The 19,725-nt window shown below is 38.7% G+C and overlaps 1 protein-coding gene across 1 annotated transcript in view; it reads right to left on the reverse strand.

The window, feature by feature from the left end:
• Positions 1-832: 832 nt before the first annotated feature.
• Positions 833-19,725, reverse strand: part of SLCO3A1 (solute carrier organic anion transporter family member 3A1) — a 72,843-nt gene continuing 53,950 nt past the window's right edge. Inside the window, exons 7-8 of the mRNA XM_018572804.1 lie at positions 16,572-16,636; positions 833-2,235 (exon numbers count right to left, since the gene is read on the reverse strand). Of these exons, the coding sequence (XP_018428306.1) occupies positions 1,856-2,235; positions 16,572-16,636 (445 nt within the window). The 3' untranslated portion in view covers positions 833-1,855. The remainder of the gene's footprint in view (positions 2,236-16,571; positions 16,637-19,725) is intronic.

The following is a 19,725-nucleotide window of genomic DNA, read 5'->3' on the forward strand; positions in this document are numbered from 1 at the left end:
TTTGCTAATTTGGATCATCTACTAAAATCATTTTGAGAATAGCTAAGGAGCACAATTTCTTGTGAGTATAAAGCAGTAGGTGAGATATGATACTGGTGGAATACATGAAAGAGAACTAAACCCAGCTGTATTTTAGATATACAAATCCGTTTTAGTATAACCTACTCATTGGGAGCTACAATTTTGCTTTGAAAAAGAAGAATTTAATACTTTAGGTGGTGAGTGCTCTGGAATACGTTATTGGTATAAACCTCTTTAGTGCCTCCAAACTAGCAGGACCTAAAGGAGACACCATGAGCATTTCAGTCTTCATGTACTGCAGTGGCCACTGTCAGCATTAAAGCCTGATGGAGAAGTTGTTCTTTAACCGTCAATGAGGAAATTTAATTGACAGATTAAGTGGGGCAGCAGCTGCAGCTGGAAAAAAAACACTGCATGCTGTGGAATCTTCGGGTGATGCTGACCCATAGGCACAGAGGTATTAGATTAGTACCTCTGCCATTCTGCATCTAATCCTATTAATTCTTTATCCAAGAATTTTCCTTTGGGAGAAAAAAAAACAGGTCCCATATTTACAGTATTTTGACTTAGGGCTTCCTCATAGGAATAGAACATATCTATAACTGGCTACATATTGTGGTAACCCTATGGTTTTTTTTCAGGAGTTTTGAAGTAATGCAGTCTATAGCTTTAGAAGGTATCTACAGCTGGAGGAGCTCCAGACATGCTTATCAGCTGATGAGATTACTGACCATTGTAAAATAGCCTTGTGCCTAGTAACACACTTGCTTACCAATCATATAGCATAGTACTTACATACATAGTACTTTTTCTTAAAAGTTGGGAACATTTATAAAATGCTAGGGTTTTGATATATAGAAAGCTGCTTAAAAGCTAACAAATGAATATTTGATTTAGGTTTGTAAACAGTACTTGAAAAACAGTCACAAGGTTTTTGTTTAACATTTTGTTTGCACAGCTACATGCACCAGTTCTCAATCTCATAAATATCCCCGACTGTGATTTTAATCCCCATTAATGGAGGAACAGCTGACTCAGTACAATGGCCAATAAATCTACAAATTTGTACAGAAAAAGCCCTAAGTTAACCAGTGGAAGAAACAGTTTTCATGTACATTAATAAAAGATTATGATTACTATGCATTGTAGCAACCATAACATTAATACTAAGTATTAATGGCTCCTATTCAATAAAGTATGCTGCTGCATCCTATGTAGGGAAGACATCTTTGTTGATTACTGTGTATTGAATCTAAAATCTTCCAAAACAAAGGAAAGCCTAGATCATACTCTATTAAGTTTTTGTGCATCATTACAGAGATTATTCATAGGATACAAGCATTGGTGGCAGTACAGGGTTACATTTCAATCAATAATCTGGCAAAAAAACTGAATTTTAAAAGTCATTAGGTTGATTAGGATTTCTTAAAGCCTGGTTCTTTCTGCCATTCACAGCAATGGTAGAGCTGATTTTAAGTGTAATGTGCTGTCAGCCACCACCCAGCAAATGACTTGCTCTTGTATCAATCAAAACAGCGTGCTGCCCAGTGCCACTAGGTAGTAGGCTGGTGCCATGCCAACTTTGTTTAGTTTCACATCCCATGGTGGGTTCTTCATTAAAAACAAGCCAAAAAGGCTTGATACTGTATCCAACCCACTGGAAGATCAGATGCTGATGGCTTTAAAACAAACAACTGCATTGTTCTTTCCAAACATGAACTTATACCTCAGTAAACCATCCTAGGTCTGACCGAAAGAAATAATTTATATAGATTTATTCCTTTAAAAAATAAATAATTCTTCCTGGACAATGGTCAAGCTGTCTGTCCATCTACTATAAAACAGACTCCATGTTTTCGCACCATTCGTGGTCTTCAAGGTTATAGATGAATTTTGTCCTGTTCGTTTTCTTTTGGGCGATAGTGTCTCTGCCCAGGTTATCTAAGGTCAAAGTCGATGCAAAAAATTCACTTGTCGTGAGCCCTCCCACGTGGTTTTTGATGTACCTCTTATAATTTTTTCTTAAGCAATGCCATGTGGTGGTATACAGGATAAATGCTAAAGATTTCAGTGTTATAGCAATGCTGACATAAAGGTATCTGTAGGCAACATTATCATATAGCGCACAAGCTCCCTGCTCCCCACAAAACGTGCTCCAGAAGAGGCAGGTGGAATCAATCCCAGCTCCAAAGATCAGCGGTGGAGGGATAAAGCCTATAAAATAAAGAAGATTTTCATTATTCATAAATTGTAACACTGTATTGTGGAATATCTATAGTGTTAAATCCTTCAAGAGGATGCAAAGGAATATATTTTAATGCTGGGTTAAAAAATAATCACACATTTCCTATTCTAGCTGATATCCTCTTTCCCAACAATTTCAGCATAGCATATCTACAACATCACTGTTTCCAGATCTTTACTGTATGAACCCTTGGCGGAAATCTTCTGATACCAATTCATGCGGTCGTCTCAATTCACATTAATGGAAAGTCCATCTACTGTACAGTCTGATAGACTAATAGAAAAGCTTTCCATTTAAATGAGTTAAGGCCACAAAGTGGTACAGGTGGGGAAGAGGGTAGGAAAAAAGAAAGTGAACTATCCTTTAACATGGCGGCATTTTTTATGTTCTACCTCCAAAATCAGTGTTAGAGACTTTGACCCTAATTTACTAGAAGAATAGAGCATGTTCACTTCCAAAGTGAATTTTCATTTATCTTAGTGAATGAGGTGAAACAAAGTTAAAATTCACTTTGCAAAGAATTCCAAAGCCCATGCAAGAATTTTTTTTTTAAAGATGCATGATTGGGTGTTTTTTAAAAACGGAATTTTTACTTTATTTCACGTCATTGACTAAGATAAGTGAAAATAAACTTTGCATAGTGAAAATTAACTGTGAAAGGGAACATGCTCTACTACTTTACTAAATCAATGCATTTGTCAAGGAAAAAAAAATCTGCAGGTATAAAGTGCAGAACACAGAGGAGCCTGCAACAATCTCTATAAGCATGCAGTTATGGCTGAATACTAGGCCATTCTGAAAAGTAAATCTCAGACACTTCTGGCTAATGTCAAAGATTGCCAATATCTCGTGCCCCCTGGTTCTTCTTACTGGCCCATCACTATGAAGGTCTGCCTAACCGATCATGAGGAATGCAAACGAGGTGCAAAAGCAGGCAAGCAATCAGAAAGTGCCGGAGCTTTGCCTGTCAGAACAGCCCAGTATTCGGCCATAAGCCTCAGGTGCTTGAAGACTGCTGCCGTTTTGTGTATGTATCTCTGTACAAGTGTATGCACTTTATTTCTGCAGCAGCTTTTTATTTCCATGGCAATCTCTTTGAACTGGGGGCTTTAGCCATGCTAAAAAGAAACCAGTATCCACCAACAAGGTTACTGGTCAGGAAGTCAGCTGCCTGCAAGAAAATGTTTCCCCGTTAATTACAGCAATTAACTTCTGCCTGAATTAATTCTGACATGCTGTTGAAATGTTTTCAAATCCATCTATAAATATTTTACATGTATAGAACAATGTTTATATTTTAGGTTTATTGGTGCCTTTTAACTTGCTTTTGTTTATACTTGCATATTCACTCCCATGGGGGATTTGCAAGAGAAGCCAACTAATTTCCCAGAAGCCTTTGCAATTATAACTCTTATGCACCCCCTGCAGAAAAAGAGGTTTTGTGTTTCAGCTGAGAAGTCCTCATCGGCTTATTAGTGCTGTTCTGCCCGTGGCTCAGCTGTGTAACATCAGAAGAGAGCTGGTGAGGACTGTGCACAGTTGCATGCACTTCATTATCCCTATAATCTTCAGATATAAAGATCACACTCGTAACTGGAGGAAAGTAGTCTTACTCCTGTACTATCTCAAAAAGTCAACATGTTGTTTCCGCGTTTTTGTCAACAGCACAAACTTTGCCTGTAGCAATGAAACAAATATCATACTTTGTCAGCAATCTAGAATACACTACAGTTAGCCCTGCAGGAGCTCCGTAAGAAAAATATCTGAAGGCAAGAAAAAATTCTGAGTTCCTTTGTTCATAAAGGAGCTAAATTCAGTTCATAATCTGCTAAACATCATAGAGCCCCCAGAGTACATTTGAGAAATGGGAAGTAGGTGACCTAGTTGTCATAACTGCCAGATACGGTAGCTAGTCGTGGCGTCCTGCCTGCCAAGTCTCATTAATATTCAGTAAGTCTTTGTGATTTGGATTTGTCTCACTAATTTCTACCTTCACATAATTGGGTTTTGGCCATGGATAATCAGGATGTTGTCATAATTTTTATTCTTTTAAGAGTTCAAAAAAATGTGGGAATGAAAAAATGAAAAAGAGATCCCTTCTTATAGTGCTTTGTACAGTGTCATACGGGCCATTGCATCTACCAATAGATCCTCTAGAACACCCAGGCTCCATACACAAGATGATGTTTACTATGAAAGAGATGAATTTAAGTAATGTCAGGGTTAGTGCATGAGGAAGAACGAGAAAAGAAGCTCTAGTGTGACTAGCAAGGGTAGCCTTTTATCAAAACTATACAACAGTATGAAATTGCTAAGTATTTATGATCTTCCTTCCTTCCCATGTGTCACAAAGACTGTGGGACTTTGAAAATTGATGTATGTGTGCACAGTATATTTTATAAACGCAGATTGAAGGGATCCTTCACTGTAGGAATAAGGGGAAACTCAACTGGAAGGTAATAGGGACAACTGAATACTCAAAATCCCTTTATCTCATGCAGCTTTACAACATTTAAGACCTATTTGTGACTTTATGTGAGCTTCCTGGAGATAAAGCCTAAATACCATTTTCTGGGATGATCCTTTTTTCACTACAAGAAGTATACTTACAAATTATGTTTTTTGTTTTTTTTTTGTAAATGATCTAACTTCCTTATCAGAGCACGGGAAAAACATGATCCCTTACTCTAATGGGGAATCCCAATAAGATTCACTCATTCTACAGCTGGAAACAATAGAGCAGACACGGAGAGACATTTTCCCCCTAGAATTTAAAGTGGAACTATAGTAAGAATAAAATAAAAGATATGATGAATTGTGTCAGTAACATTAACCTTTTTGTTTTTCTGAGTCCTCCCTATGATGGCCCGTTCACACCAATGCACTGTGTTAACACATGTGCTACTCAAACGTAAAACGTGTGATGTGTGTTGGTGCTCTGTGACGCTATTTATTGTGCTGCTCTGCACCACAATGCCCAGTAACACCTTACTGTGCTTTGCTGTACACCGCACTAGCAAAAATGAATCAGGCCCAATTAATGGTCCATTTTGGTGCATTAAGCAGCACATATAAAAGAATATGCTGCCTTAATGCAAAGCACATTAATGTGCAATGTAACAGGCTGTGATAAACTATTTAAACACTTGGCTGCTTTAAGGTGGCCATACACTTTACAACCCTCGCAAGACTTTTGTCTTGCGAGGGTTGTAAAGTAATTTTAAAAAACGTACGATCTGCCTATCTTGGACAGGCAGATCGTACTTGCGATCATCGCAAGCCCACCCCCCTGAGGGGCGGGCTTCTGATGACTGCAATGAGGGGCGGGCTCCGGATGATTGCAAAGGGGCAGTGTGTGTGTGCGCACACCTGCCCGTTCGGCAGTTGTCCAACAAGCAGGCCACTTACTCGCCGAGAATCGTACGATTCCCAGCCGGTTTTCCAGCCTGCTTGTTCAATAGAAGACGTGCGACCGTACAGTAGAAACGGTTGCACGCCTTCCATACACTTTGCGATTATCGTACGATCGCAGGATTTCCCGCGATTCTCGTATGATAATCGTACAGTGTATGGGCACCTTTACAATGGTCAGTTGATTTGTATTTTTAGCGAATATTTCTTTTTTTTAAATCAACTGTTTTCATTAATCAGTGAATCAACTGAATCATAACTCTGTACAGATGTGTCTACTTATGTTGAGTGTTTGGTATTTCAGAAGAGAGATTATTATTAGCAAGTTATCTTGCTTTTCATGACTATTGTTATCATTGCTACTATCCATTTAGCTCTCAAACCATGAGACTATAGGGGTCTATTCACGAAGCTGCCGAAGGATCTGGCCGTAGCTTCGGCCGATCCTTCGAGATTTGGAAATCTGTACCACCAGTGTAAACATGCTAAACGTTTTTGTAAACACTGACTAACTAATGTATAATGGTCATTGTAGATACAGGCTTATAGAGTCTTGTAAGGATTGGCCACTTTTAAATTTTTCATCCTATTTATTGCCTGGCAACAGCAAAAAAATTGACATAAAATTATATATTTACTTTATGTGGAGTCATTAGTATAATTCTAATGGGTATTAAAAGAATGAACAATCATTTACTTTCAATCCTGCTGCTGAAATGCAATATTCAAGGGCTTAAAGCTTATACGCCTACCACAGTGTATCATTATGTTTTTCTGTCTGCTTCTGGAAACACATGTACAAAATTATTGCTCAATTATTATAATTGCAAACATCACCCACAATGGAGCACAGATGACAAAAAAAAATCATCTTTGGGATCTCTTAACATCTCTGAGTTAGTTTGTGCTTTTTTTTTTTTCATTGGATATGGAAGGTATACTGTATATAGAGGTATAAGAAACATTGTAATGTATAAGCTTAAAAAGATGTAAAAGTCCAATAAAATGAATACAACGTAGATTGCATAAAAAGAATGAGGGATTCAGCTGTTTACTATAGTAGAAAATATATGACATAAAGCTATACCGGAGCTGTAGAGATTTTCTTACATACAGCAGACATCTTATCAATAATCCCATGAAGGACATCACAGTCAAAGTTTTTTTTCATACTTTTATAAAATAACAACTGAGGAAAAAATTGAAAGTTTTCTTGAATTAACTTTGACCTATGTTTGGAATGATATCATCACTTTTCAGTATGGTCATTTTTATTTTATATAGGACCAGAATGGGCAAGACTGCATTGCAGTGCTTGCAGGTGGCAAGTAAAAAGGGAGAATGAGGGTCAGGCATGGTGGTCACAGCTAAGGGAGGACATGCAGGTACAGTTAGGAGGGGGATGGAGGTGGTGTTGACATGCAGGCACTATGGTTGACATGCAGGCACTATGGTGGGAGATCAGTTGCAGTAGTGAGAGAGGAAGGGCAAAGAGGAGAAGGGCCGCAGGTGAGGCGAGGCAGTGGGAGCAAGGATGGAGAATGGAAACATGTACTGTGGTGGGAAGTGATGAAAGCAAGGGGGGGGGGATTTGATGGATTAGTGCAAGCAGAAGTGGAGGGGGGCCTGCAGGGTGGTGAGAGCAGAAGGGGCAGTCTGTCCCTAACGTAGTGTAGATATGGGCTGGAAAATGGGTACAGCTTGTAAGGTCATTGTTATCCTTCAGCAGCAGTGGGTGCAGGGAAATGTGGCAGTCACTGACGCTAACACTGTCACCCATGGAAACAATAAACCACTACCATGGCCTTCACTAAATTGCCACCTGGTTCTCCCAAATGCGCATGCACGGATTTGTCAATGATCACTGAAAACATGGCAACGATGAACTGTGCATGTGCAGTAGCAACTTAACATACCACGCATGCATGTTTCATTGCCGCCATATTTTGCTGCGGTATTTGCATTTGGAAAAAACATAGAGTCTGGTTCCCCACCACACATCTATGGGTCTTTGTGGATTGTGCATGGAGCTGTGCTCACTATTTCAGATATACTACTGCGCATGGATGGGTGGTGGGGACATGCAAGTTCCTGTGCATGTATGGGAAAATGCCACCATTATATAATGTTTACTGAAACAATATAAGCAAATATTAACTTGGGACCTTCTTGCATTCGTAAGTAAAACCTTCAAGGAGTGGTCATTTCATTAATGTACACACATCTCGTCATAAAGCTTTATGACGAGATGTGTGTATATCAATAAAATGACCACTCCTTGAAGATTTTATTTTAGTGTTCTGGTGATATACTTTACTATTTGGATTTGAAGTGGCGCATCCACTATCACTGCAGCACCCACTTTAAAAAGGGACATACCAGTAATGAGTGCGGTGGAAACCTCTTTGGCACTTCTTACATTCTTGTTTAATAATAAGTGTAGGATATATAATGACTGCAAATACGAAGTCTAGAAATAGGGTATACCCAGTGTGCCTTAACCTATATTGTGGTTATAGACAGATAGCTTCTACTGCACTGTGTGAATTGGTTGTGCTTCCTTTAAATTTCTTTATGACTGAAGTATGCTTTTTGTTATGGGGTTTACATATTTGTTTTACTGCCCCAAGGTTGTTCTTCTTCATTATAAGAGAAAATGTTCTGATGTTATTGTCAGTTTTATTTAAATACCTCCTAAAGTATCTACATTAATCACAAGTAGCCCCTAAAGGTATGCAAATCTTTCCAAGCACCAATTTCCCAGGAACTTATTAAAGACTGGAAAGATTCACACTTGTGAAAATCAATATTCAGTACCGTGGCTTAGTGAATATACTAGATATGAGCTAACTCGATCTTTTAGTGAAGCTATCATTAAATGTTATACTTCTCACGAATCAATAGGACCGGGGAGACTCGGATTTTGTGGCCAAACATAACCGATTGGCCCCTTCTTACTAGGCCCAGCAACCTTGTGAGCTTTACCTGTGTACACACGTGCCAAAGCAATATGATTTTTTTTTTTTAAATAGCAGACTTCAAGGTGCTTTAAGCTGAAGATGATGCAGTTGCCTCTCCTATTTTGTAATATGTTTTTAAAAAGCCCAGTACCATGCAGATCACGTGCTGCCACATAAACAAAAAATAATTAACTCAGCATCGTCTCCATAGCGCTGTGTGGCATGAGCTCAGATCTGCAGAATTTAGAGCTTCCAGCGCTTAGTTTTTATAAACATGCAGTGGTCCTTTAAAGTTAGCAACATATTTGTGAAGGTCCTGCTGTTCTACATTTACATAACAAATCCTACTCCTGTATGAGAGCTGGTCATTACGATTCTCCTCCACAACATTGCTACATGTGACCTGCCAAAGGATGCCAATATGAGACTGGTCCAATTACAGCACAGTGTCCTGTAGCAGGTCTTGAGAAGCAAAGGTGAGGGGAAAGATATGTATCAAGTAGTTTTCTCCTGGCAGATGGAGTAATGGTAAGAAAACAAATATTTTAAAATTACACAGTTACAGGATTTGCAGAAATATCCAATGCACACCAAAATCTAAATGAGGGAAGACTGTATTAAGTATAATGATTTGGGTTCCATCCAGGCAATGGTCTGGGTACCACATGCCTGGAAAATCTTGAAACTGTTATTTTGAGTTTAACTTAAAGAGATTGTCAAAGTAAAATGCGGACAGCAGGTATAAAGTGCAAGCACCTAGAGGTTCTGCATATATTCACAGTAGCTCTCATTCACCTCAGTTTTGGCCAAATGCCAAAACATTCAAGTTGGGCAACATTTCAACATTTTCAGGTAATGCTGGAACTTGGTGGCTCCCTTCTGCTCTCCTTAGATAAGCTGTAGAAGATGTGAATGAGAGCAGCAGAAGGTACATACATACACATCTAGATGCCTACAGTTTATACCTGCAGGCAGCTCTCTCTTTTTTTAAATGAATCACTTTAAAAATATAACTTTTGCAGACTACTCCTCCAGACCACTTCTGTTTAGCTAGTGTAGTCACCAGCTTCCATACCTCAAAAGAACCAGGAGGATCCATGGAAAATGTGCCTCACCCTTACTAGGTGGTCTTAGTTAATACACTGGAAAATACAGAGCCGTGTACAACAGTTCTGAGGTGCCCAGTGGGGGTATGGAATTTGCAATCAGCACCCCATGCTTAATTCCATCCAAAACCATAAAATCCATTTTTAGTAAATATCTGCTTTTACAGAAACTAACAAAAGAGGACACCATATGGTGCAGTTTATTATTTGTACAGCAACTGGAGTTTAAACTCTATAAAAGATGCGTCTGTTGTAGTTTTTTTGTCAATATAACATTACAGCCTTCACTACCCTGACAGTGGTGTGTTCAAGTGCTGCTAAAAGCTGATGTGTTTTGGCCCTGCATTCAACATTTCTTTTTGATTTATTCTTTCCAAACTTTTGTTTAAGTGCTCATATAAAGATGTTTCTACTGTCTTTTGCAACTTTTCAATTTTTTCATGAAGAGAATGTAATTTTCTATATAAACTTCAGAACAGAAAATGGTAGACTTAATAATTTCAACAACTTTTACCATATTTTGAACAACACAGTTGAGCACTGTCCATAATTTTGTTATTTGCACTAACACTCAAAGAAAAACACTAAGGGGGTTATTCACTAAATCAGCTGTACATCGGCTGACATCGGTCAGCTGAATATGCTCTGCATGTTTGGCTAAGCCTAAATGAAAACGTTTCTCAACTCAGCCGATCCAACATCTGGATTGGCTGAGCCGAAGCTCCGGCAGTTCACTCACCCTCATTCTAATAGTGGCCGAACAGCAGTGAATAAATATCGGCTATTCTGCTCACTACCTCTGAGGTAGTAAGCAGCATTTAAAAATTAAACAAAAGAAAAAATTTTGAAAAAATAATAAAAAAAAAAATTTTTTAAATAAGAAAAAAGTAAGGAAAAGAAAAAAAACAGTGCAGGATCCCCCTCCCAAACCATACCAAACTCTTTAGGTCTGGTAGGAAAGTTAGGAGGGACCCCAAATAAAAATTTAAAAAGTGAGTTGGGTTCCCCTCCAAAGTCATACCAGGCCCTTAAGGTCTGGTAGGAATTTTAAGGAGGAATAAAGGGACACCAAGATGCAGCCCCTTGTGAATGAGTAAGGGGTACTTGTTGTACCCCTACCTATTCACTAAAGGGTTAAAGTAAAATATAAATAAAGAGACCAGACTTTTGAGAAAGATCCTTTAATTGAATAATAGAAATATTATAGATAAAAAAACCAAAAGGTTTTGACAATTTATTAATGAAAACAAAATACCAAAAATTGATCGACATAATCAATCAATCACTCAATCAATCAGTCAATCACGATGTCCAGCATTGTTCACGATGATGACGACTGGGCGAAAAAAAACCACACCGGCTGCAGAATGAAGAATCTGAAAGATGCCGACAAAATATAAACAATTGGGCGGCACCTGTCAGAGTCTTCCCACAGGTCCCGGACAAATCAAAACAAATGGGCAGAGTGGGCCGTGACGTCAAATAACCTGGGGCTGCTGGTCTGTCACTGAATGACAACAACTGGGCCAAGCCAGCCGTGGCATCATGGCTGGCTCCACCCAGTTGTTGCCATGTGAAGGGAGATTGGTTGGCTTTTTTGAGAAGATAATTCTACGGTACAGAACGCTTCCTCAGCAGAGGGCTACAAATATTCAAAAATAATACAAACATTTGTTTAGCTATACCACAGCAAATTCATGATTTTGCACATCTCATAATAATGTTCAATTTGTTACATAAATGGGAAGTTGCATATTTTTTTCTCCCAATAGGCTCTTTATGGATCCCGGTACAACCTTGGTGCAGATGAAGAGGTACCAGAGGGACACCTAAAGATTACCAAAAATAACAAAATATTGCACTCAAACTATTAACAGAACTGTGTCAATCAGTCCCTCACACTCCAATCATAAATTTATTTACTACTTTACCTTTTAGTACTGAGTAACTAGTATCAATGTCAGACAACAGCCTGTTCTCTTATACTTTTTAGAGAGCTGAATCACAAGGCTCGAGGGAAAGCCTCATATTTTCTGTCCTTACATAAAGGAAAGGACGAATAAGAAACATTATTAGCGTGTAGTAACAATGAAATAAAACAGATACAAAAAAGACCAGAGAGGCAGACTATAGAGTGGGTAGAAGTTTATTGGAAGCAATATTGAGTGTTGCTGCTCTGAGGGCTAGTCAATAAAGTGCCAATCCATAGCAACCATTCTTCCTCTTACCTCTTGCATTTCTTCTAGTTTATTGGACCCTTGTGATGGCATTAGAATCTATGGGGGTGATTTACTAACCTAAACACACGCACGCACTAGGTGCGTGTGATTTTTACACAGCAAAACATATTTATCAACCAAAAAGTCTCTAAAAGAAGAACACACTACAGAGGTGTATACATGTTCGTGGTGTGTTTATAAGGTTAGTAAATCAACCCCTATGTGTCACCTCCTTATATAAGAATGTGACACATAGATTCTAAAGCCAGGAGGTGACACATAGGGGTTGATTTACTAACCTTATAAACACACCACAAACATGTATACACCTCTGTAGTGTGTTCCCTCCCAGCATGATCTATGGGTGGAATCTAAACACCTTTGTAGTGTGTACACACCCAGCAGGAGAGAAATGGGTTTGCACTTTATGTGTTATCTGCATACATCAGGTTAAAGCTTCCAACCTGTAGATAAACTCTTTTACCTCCAAAGATCACATTAGGCCCTCGTTCATACCTAGGCATTTTGTCGTGCAAAACTATGCATGACGAACCGCGCAAAATGAGAAAGCCCATTCATTGCTTTAGTCCCTGTTCACACATGAGCATTTTGTTGCAAGCTGTAAAACGTCAGATGCTCAAAACACTTTTGGAAGTTTACAGGGCATTTCGTCCCCGCAGACACAATAGGAAACGTCTGGAAACACACGTCACAAAAAATGATGTGTGTTTTTACGCATCTTTGAATGTCTTGCCTATTTACACCACTGTCTTAGAATCTGCCAGCTGAAATGTGTGACTTAATGTATGCATGTCAGATGTGTACACAAACGTACACACGTGTCACAGTGTTTGCCTGATAAAGGGACGGTTCCGAAACATTACCCCCAGCACAGTCACTATGATTGCTTAGCGTTCTAATAAAAGGGGTTTGCACATTGGACCTTGGAGTGCAGGTGACATTTTCTTGAAGACGTGTACACAAACACACAAAATAAAATCAATAGCAGTAGACGAAAACACGCATACAAATGTGCAAGAACCCTGACGCCTAGGTCTGAGCAGGGTTCAACTATACATTGCTATGATGTACAAGTGGCAACATTGAAGAGGGATAAGTAATTACAATTTCCTCTAGTGTATCTCTTTTATTCACATTGGAGATATGCTGTGTTGTTTGATTTTTTTTTCTTTTTACAAAAAACAATGGTAGAAATGAGGTAGGAAGGTATTTGTACCACATGAAAATTCCCTTTTTGTATCAAGGAGCATTCTGCCACTTCTTGAGTCAGAGCATGATTTTCTGCCTCCTCTAGTCACTTATTTCCATGACCTCCATCAAACTCTATCTGCCTATCATGAATATCTCTATTCCTGTATACATTTCGGGGCAGCACACTGATGCAGACTCTTAAATACTACATTATTTCCTCCTATGTATGCAAGAGCCAGCCATCAATATTGCACAAGAGGTAAAGAGGATCAATGAGAAATGTGACCTTCATGTATGTAGAGTTTTTTTATAGGAAATGTGTCTTAGAGAAACCTGTAAGATTACTTACATATTTTTAAAGTGTCACTGGGAAATGACAGTTGGACTCTGAATAATGGGAAACAAGAACACATTCTTTCAAAACCATTCCTTCCGTTTTACTTTGGTGGAAAGGCTTAATGTGGAAGCAAAGGTGTCACCACTTTTCTTGTTAGAGTTAAGGAATACAGCTGTGTCACCACTCCATCCGCAGTCCACTGAATGGATGCTGAAGTAGCAACTGGAGTAGCAACACACTAATAAGTCATCACTCTATTCTATCCTCCTATATGCATATTTATTATTCAGCAGTACCTGAGTGGTGCAGTGTTGCCCCTACCTCTCCCTGTCTGAATGCTGCTGTGAAAAAGGATAGCAGGTGGCTGCTATCACCTGATTAATATACTATTTTCATGGAAACACCCGATTGCAATTAATTAGAATTCATCTTCAAATGCATTTTAAATACAACCATTGCAACTACCTGAATTTGACTTGGTATCAACCTTTTGTAATCTCCTGAACAGTAGCACTCTGACCGGGAGAAGGAGGGGCAGTTCTTGGGGCCAATCAGCCCTTGCTGCATTTACATGTGATGAATAGGAACATAATAAGAGGAGAGAGTAGACTGAGAAAATAGCTGAGCTCATCGGTGAGCTGCTTATCCTTCACTATCCAGTCAGAGGCAGGGGTCAGGGTGGTGACCTTGCTGTTAAAATTCAGTAGAAAAAGTCAACAGTCTGTCTGGAAGGATTTTGTGGATCTTGGGAATTAATGGACAGAAATACAAATCCTTTGGTATGTGAGACAGCTCCCATATTTAGTTGTTCCACTGTTCATTTTTGAAGAATCAAAAGGCTTTTCAGAAAAGTTAAGTAAAATAATATTCAACAATCTTTTTATACATTTATACACTTATACGCAAAAAATAAATAAAATTGCTAAGAAAAAAAATCATTGGAATGGAAATGTTTTTCCATTTTACACAGCCTGCCCAAATGCACTGGGTGACAGATCTTTCCCCGCTGTCTGCAAGAAATTGACTGAACAATAATGACAAATGAATGCTTCTTAAAATTATGAAAGATTGGTGAAACATAACCGAAAAATTGACTTTGATGCTATATTCTGCTCAACATAATAACAATACACGTTTTATTGCTTTCAACACAGCACAGTGTGTTTTTAAACAGGAAAACATGAAGTGCTTCTAAAAAGAGCATAAACATAAACACTTTTTAATTCTCAAGTTTCCCTAAAGAGCCAATTTACCTGAAACTCATAATATACCGGAAATGGAGTCTGGGGAACTCAATCAACTGTCAGTTTCCAAAATCTATTTTGGACATCTGTGACATCTTCTCAGTTATGGTAATTTGACATGTTATAAGTAATTACCAAAGTGTTTACTGCATGAATTTTCATTGTGATATCATTTTCTAAATCAATTTATGTATATCTAAAGCTAAAACTGTATCTTTAGTTTTGATAGTAAAAGCGAAGGGCTATAAGCTCTTTTATTGTTGTATCCCCACTGGAGATATTTACCCTTTCTATTTGTCCTGCTGACCACAGTCAATGTGACAGAAAGTGATGGGAAATATTTCATGTAAAATAATAATAATAATATGTCAGTGAAACAGAACATCCTTGTGTGTGTTGTAAAGCAGCCACCTCTCCAGGTTCGCTCCCATGATGGACTATAACATCAATACAAATAAGTAAACTAAACGTGAGATTGTAGTCCAGCATGGGAGTGAGCTTGGAGCGGTGGCTACTTTACAACACACTCAGGGACCATGGGGAACAAAAGTAGCCACCCTCAGGGAGGAAGGACAGTGTCAGCACCAATTCAGAGATGATTTGAGGATCTACAGCTGAGTAATGCACAAAAGGGCTACATTTTTGTTAATTGTTAAGGTACTTGAATGCATTTTTAAGATTTAAGTCCTGAGTTTGGTGTCACTTTAACTCACTGCCAACATTTAACCTAACCCTGAAACTTAAAGTGACATTAAACCCTCAGATTTTTTAACGTAAAACAATACTGTAATGTGTGCCTTACTGTAATCCATGGTAGTTTCCATTCTCTTTGCTGCTCTTCCTTTTAAATCCTTATCTCTTCTCATGCTGGGGGAGAACTTACCTTTGCAGCTGAGTGCCTCTTCCTGTAGTGCTGGCTCAGGTTGTGAACCTGCACACAGACACCATGGGGGTGATTTACTAACCTAAACACACGCATGCACTAGGTGCGTGTGATTTTTACACAGCAAAACGTATTTATCAACCAAAAAGTCTCTAGAAGCATATTTCCACTAATGCCATATATGGAAAAATCATGCACATGATGCATATATTATGCTGTTTCACAGTTTAGACAAAAATGGTTAGCTCATGCATATACATTCCTGCATTCATCAACGCAAGCAACACAATGTAGAGCTAATTTACACAACATCACCTTGCAGTTCATGCAGGGCTTTGCACAACACACCTGCTGGGTGTGTAACCACTACAAAGGTGTCTAGATTCCACCCATAGATCATGCTGGGAGGGAACACACTACAGAGGTGTATACTTGTTTGTGGCGTGTTTATAAGGTTAGTAAATCAACCCCCATGTATCCATTCCAGAGAATAGGCAGTCTGCTGCAAAACAGAAGTTCTGCCCAGCATGAAAAGAGATACAGATTTAAAAGGAAGAGCAGCAAAGAGAATGGAAACTACCATGGATTACAGTAAGTCACACATTACAGTATTGTTTTATGTTAAAAAAAACTGAGGGTTTAATGTCACTTTAACACTTAATTTGTTCTAACATTTAACCTCACCTGAGAAAATTAAATCTTAATATGTAACCTTAATCCTAAAATGTTCCCTAATATTTAATCTCCTATAACCCTAGTCTAACTTTAGCCTAACCCTTACTTTAATCTGAAATGCTAGATGCCAAACCATCACAGTCCTGCACAAACATTGGCAAGCTCTCAGCACCTAATCCAAATGATTCACAAATTGAGAGAATGTAATTTCATCTGTTGTGTATATCCTGTAAGGCGTAAAGTATTTTTGATACTTACCAATTAGACGTAGTAAAAGGAACAGAACACCCAGTGCATATGACTTGAGCTCTGGACTTACTGCCCTGCAGGAAGGAAAGACAAGAGACACAGTGAATAAGGGAATGTAACCTATAGAATAGCTAATGTTATGCTGATAATAAAAAGAAATCCTGGTATGTATAATGTCATCAAAAACATTTGTGAGGTTCATTTCCCTGGCCGTGCCCATCCTATGCTGATGAATCTTCAGCTGCTCATGCCCTGATTACTGTAAAAACCAGCAGTATTTGCCCTGCCTGGGGAATTCTGCAATGATTTGAGCAGTCAGGGTTGGGTGGTAACATATTCCACAATAAACTGAGCACCCTGGACTGAGCATAAGTAGAAAAGCAAGCCCTAGGAATGCATTAGAAAGTCCTGAGTGTTTATTCACTGAATCTTCTCAGTATTGAATTCACATAGTTTAGAAGAATATGAACAAACTGATGTGGGGAGCATCTACAATTCATGTACCAGATGGAAACCACCTATTTTATTCCCACTGCTATTGCTATTACTGCAAAGGATATTAAAATGTTACCCACTCAGTGAAGACCGAGGATCAGGAGAATTGCAGAGATTGTTAACACGACATTCAGCATGAATTATACATGAATGTAGTAGCTTCACAGTGTGAAAAACATGTAAGCATTGGGGTTGGACTAATCTTTCAAATAAAGACAGATAATGCCCTGTATACTACATGACCTTATGATCAATGGTGACCAGAGACATTACACAGCAGACAAAAATATGATCAGCTTTGCATATGTCTGTCTATCTTAAATACAGAGTGCAGAACTGAAAATGGCATAAACAGCTGAAGAACAATGATTATTACACAGCTTTAATTAATAGGCCCTTCAATGACACTTTGCTGTCAATCAGGGAGGTGCTATAACCTCTTCAAAAATCATTACTGGGATTTTTGCAGCGGCTGCTCCCTGTCTCAGAAATAATTACATCTGGAGCTGCATATTAAGTTCTGGACTTTAGAAGCATTGTTAACACCAGCTAATGGTGTCACTGGGAAATAAAAAGCAAGTCATTATGTTTGGGAACTGCAGATTTTGTCTATTGATCCTGCTAGACTGCCATTTTGTGACATCGTTTTGGGTACCTAATATACCTCTAAGAATTTATAGTGGTTATTCTTAGGTGTTCCCAGAGAGGTAAGCAGAAAGCTGTCCAAAAATGTCATATCATTACACAGAAAAGGTTTTTTTATAACACAGAAAAGAAACTGCTTGCTGTTTTAGATTTAGCTGTAGAATATCGGCTCAGTTATATAATGTTACAGCATGCCATGTAACATTTTAAAATATAACATCTGGGGCAATTAAGCCATGTCTTTGATGTCCCACAATTCTGCTGATTGGTCCATATTGGAATACATATCTTACACTTTACTAAGGCCCACCCCTATAGCCATCTAAGAAGTCAAGGTTGCCCCTTTACAGTGACATTTGAAAGTTATACCACAGTGGTTGGTTTAAACAAATTATGAAACAAAACACCCTGCAACATTCCAAGTGCTCTGGCTCACCAATTGCACCTTCCCCTTGAACGGTTTTGGTAAGGTTGATTTATGTGAGTTCAGGTTTTGAAAAATCTGGGCAAAGTCTGGTTTAATAATGGTGTGTTCTGGTTTCTTTGGAATTCGATTTGAGAGATAATCATAGCAGAGCCTTTTTTAAGCCCATATTTTGGTTTTCCTAAATGTATGTAAATTCAAAACCTATTTTTCAGGATGGTAGGCATCATGCCTCGTTATATACGGTTTTGTTCAGCAATTTTCCTGGAGGCTGACAATGGTAAGCCACTGATTTGCATTTAGCAGCAGTCATTCAGTCAGGCTATGCATCTGATAGACCTGAAAGAACGAATGCGGCAAGATGACAATACTGTTGCTAATTGTTTTCAGTGGCTAGCATGGTCAGCCTGCAACAGGAAGTGCTGTTACTGGCAGGATTTCTAAGAAACTTTGGAATAGATTTACAAAATAAAACAATATATGGTGAGACATGACACCAAAATAAAGAAAAATAGATATGGGGTTTACATACACTTTAAAGCTAACTTCTAGAGAGAGATGTAAAACACTAATCAGCAGTTATGTATTTATTGTAATAGCATTACTTTAATGTACTAATTGTATCTCTTTGTGTAATATATATATATATATATATACAGGGCTTGAAAAATTTTATGGTGTCTCACCAGTCAGTCAAAAATGTCACCAGAAAGCACATAGGTGGCGATTAAAACGCTTTTACTGCTCAGTTTAGTGTTATCAGTGATTAATGTCTCTAAAATTATTGCTCTCACTCCGACGTTTGCGGTGATATGTAATATGTGCGGCATAATAGGCAGAATCGTCGTTTTTGCACGTAGGCACACCCGACGCATATCTGCGTGTATATGTGGGGGGCGGGGACTTTCAAAAAAAGGTTTTCTTTTTAATTTTTTTATGCTTCTTTATTTTTTTATGATTCTTTAACTTTTGTATTTTTTTTTACACACAACTTTATTGCTATTACATGTGGGGCTAAGAAACCCCCTATGTGATAGCCAGTTTACATGACATGTCCTCTTTATGGAGACATCAAGGGTCTCCAAGACCCCTAATGTCACCTAGGGACCCCCAGAGAAGCTGATGAAGCAGAGATCTGCTTCATCAGCTTCTGTAGCTGGAGAGTGACACTGAATGCAGGAAGTGATGTAATCTACATCACTTCCTGATTTCATGGACTGAAAGGAGATCAAAGGGAGTTTGTATACTACTGAACTCCCTTTGATCTCCTGTCACAGAGCCGTTGGGCACAGCGGATCTCGGGACCGGCAACGGCAGTGACAGCTGCTAATACAAGCGATCGAGCATCTCTAGAGACGCCCGATCGCTTGAATGTAAAGCTCCCGGCCGGCCGTGTAATTACAAAGGCCGGCCGGGAAGCTGCTCGTCGGGCTCCTCTCGTCACAGACGAGCAGACAAGTGGATTTTTCAAGCCCTGCATATATATATACATATGTATTGGGGTTTATATCCCTGCATACCAGGACATAGACCTTTACATGAAAGACCAATGTTGTGAGCCAATTGGGCTCTTCTACAGTTCTGGAAGTCTAACACATA

The sequence above is a fragment of the Nanorana parkeri genome, unplaced genomic scaffold, assembly GCF_000935625.1.
Source record: "Nanorana parkeri isolate BGI_ZX_2015 unplaced genomic scaffold, ASM93562v1 scaffold2137, whole genome shotgun sequence".
In the NCBI taxonomy this organism is placed as follows: domain Eukaryota; kingdom Metazoa; phylum Chordata; class Amphibia; order Anura; family Dicroglossidae; genus Nanorana; species Nanorana parkeri.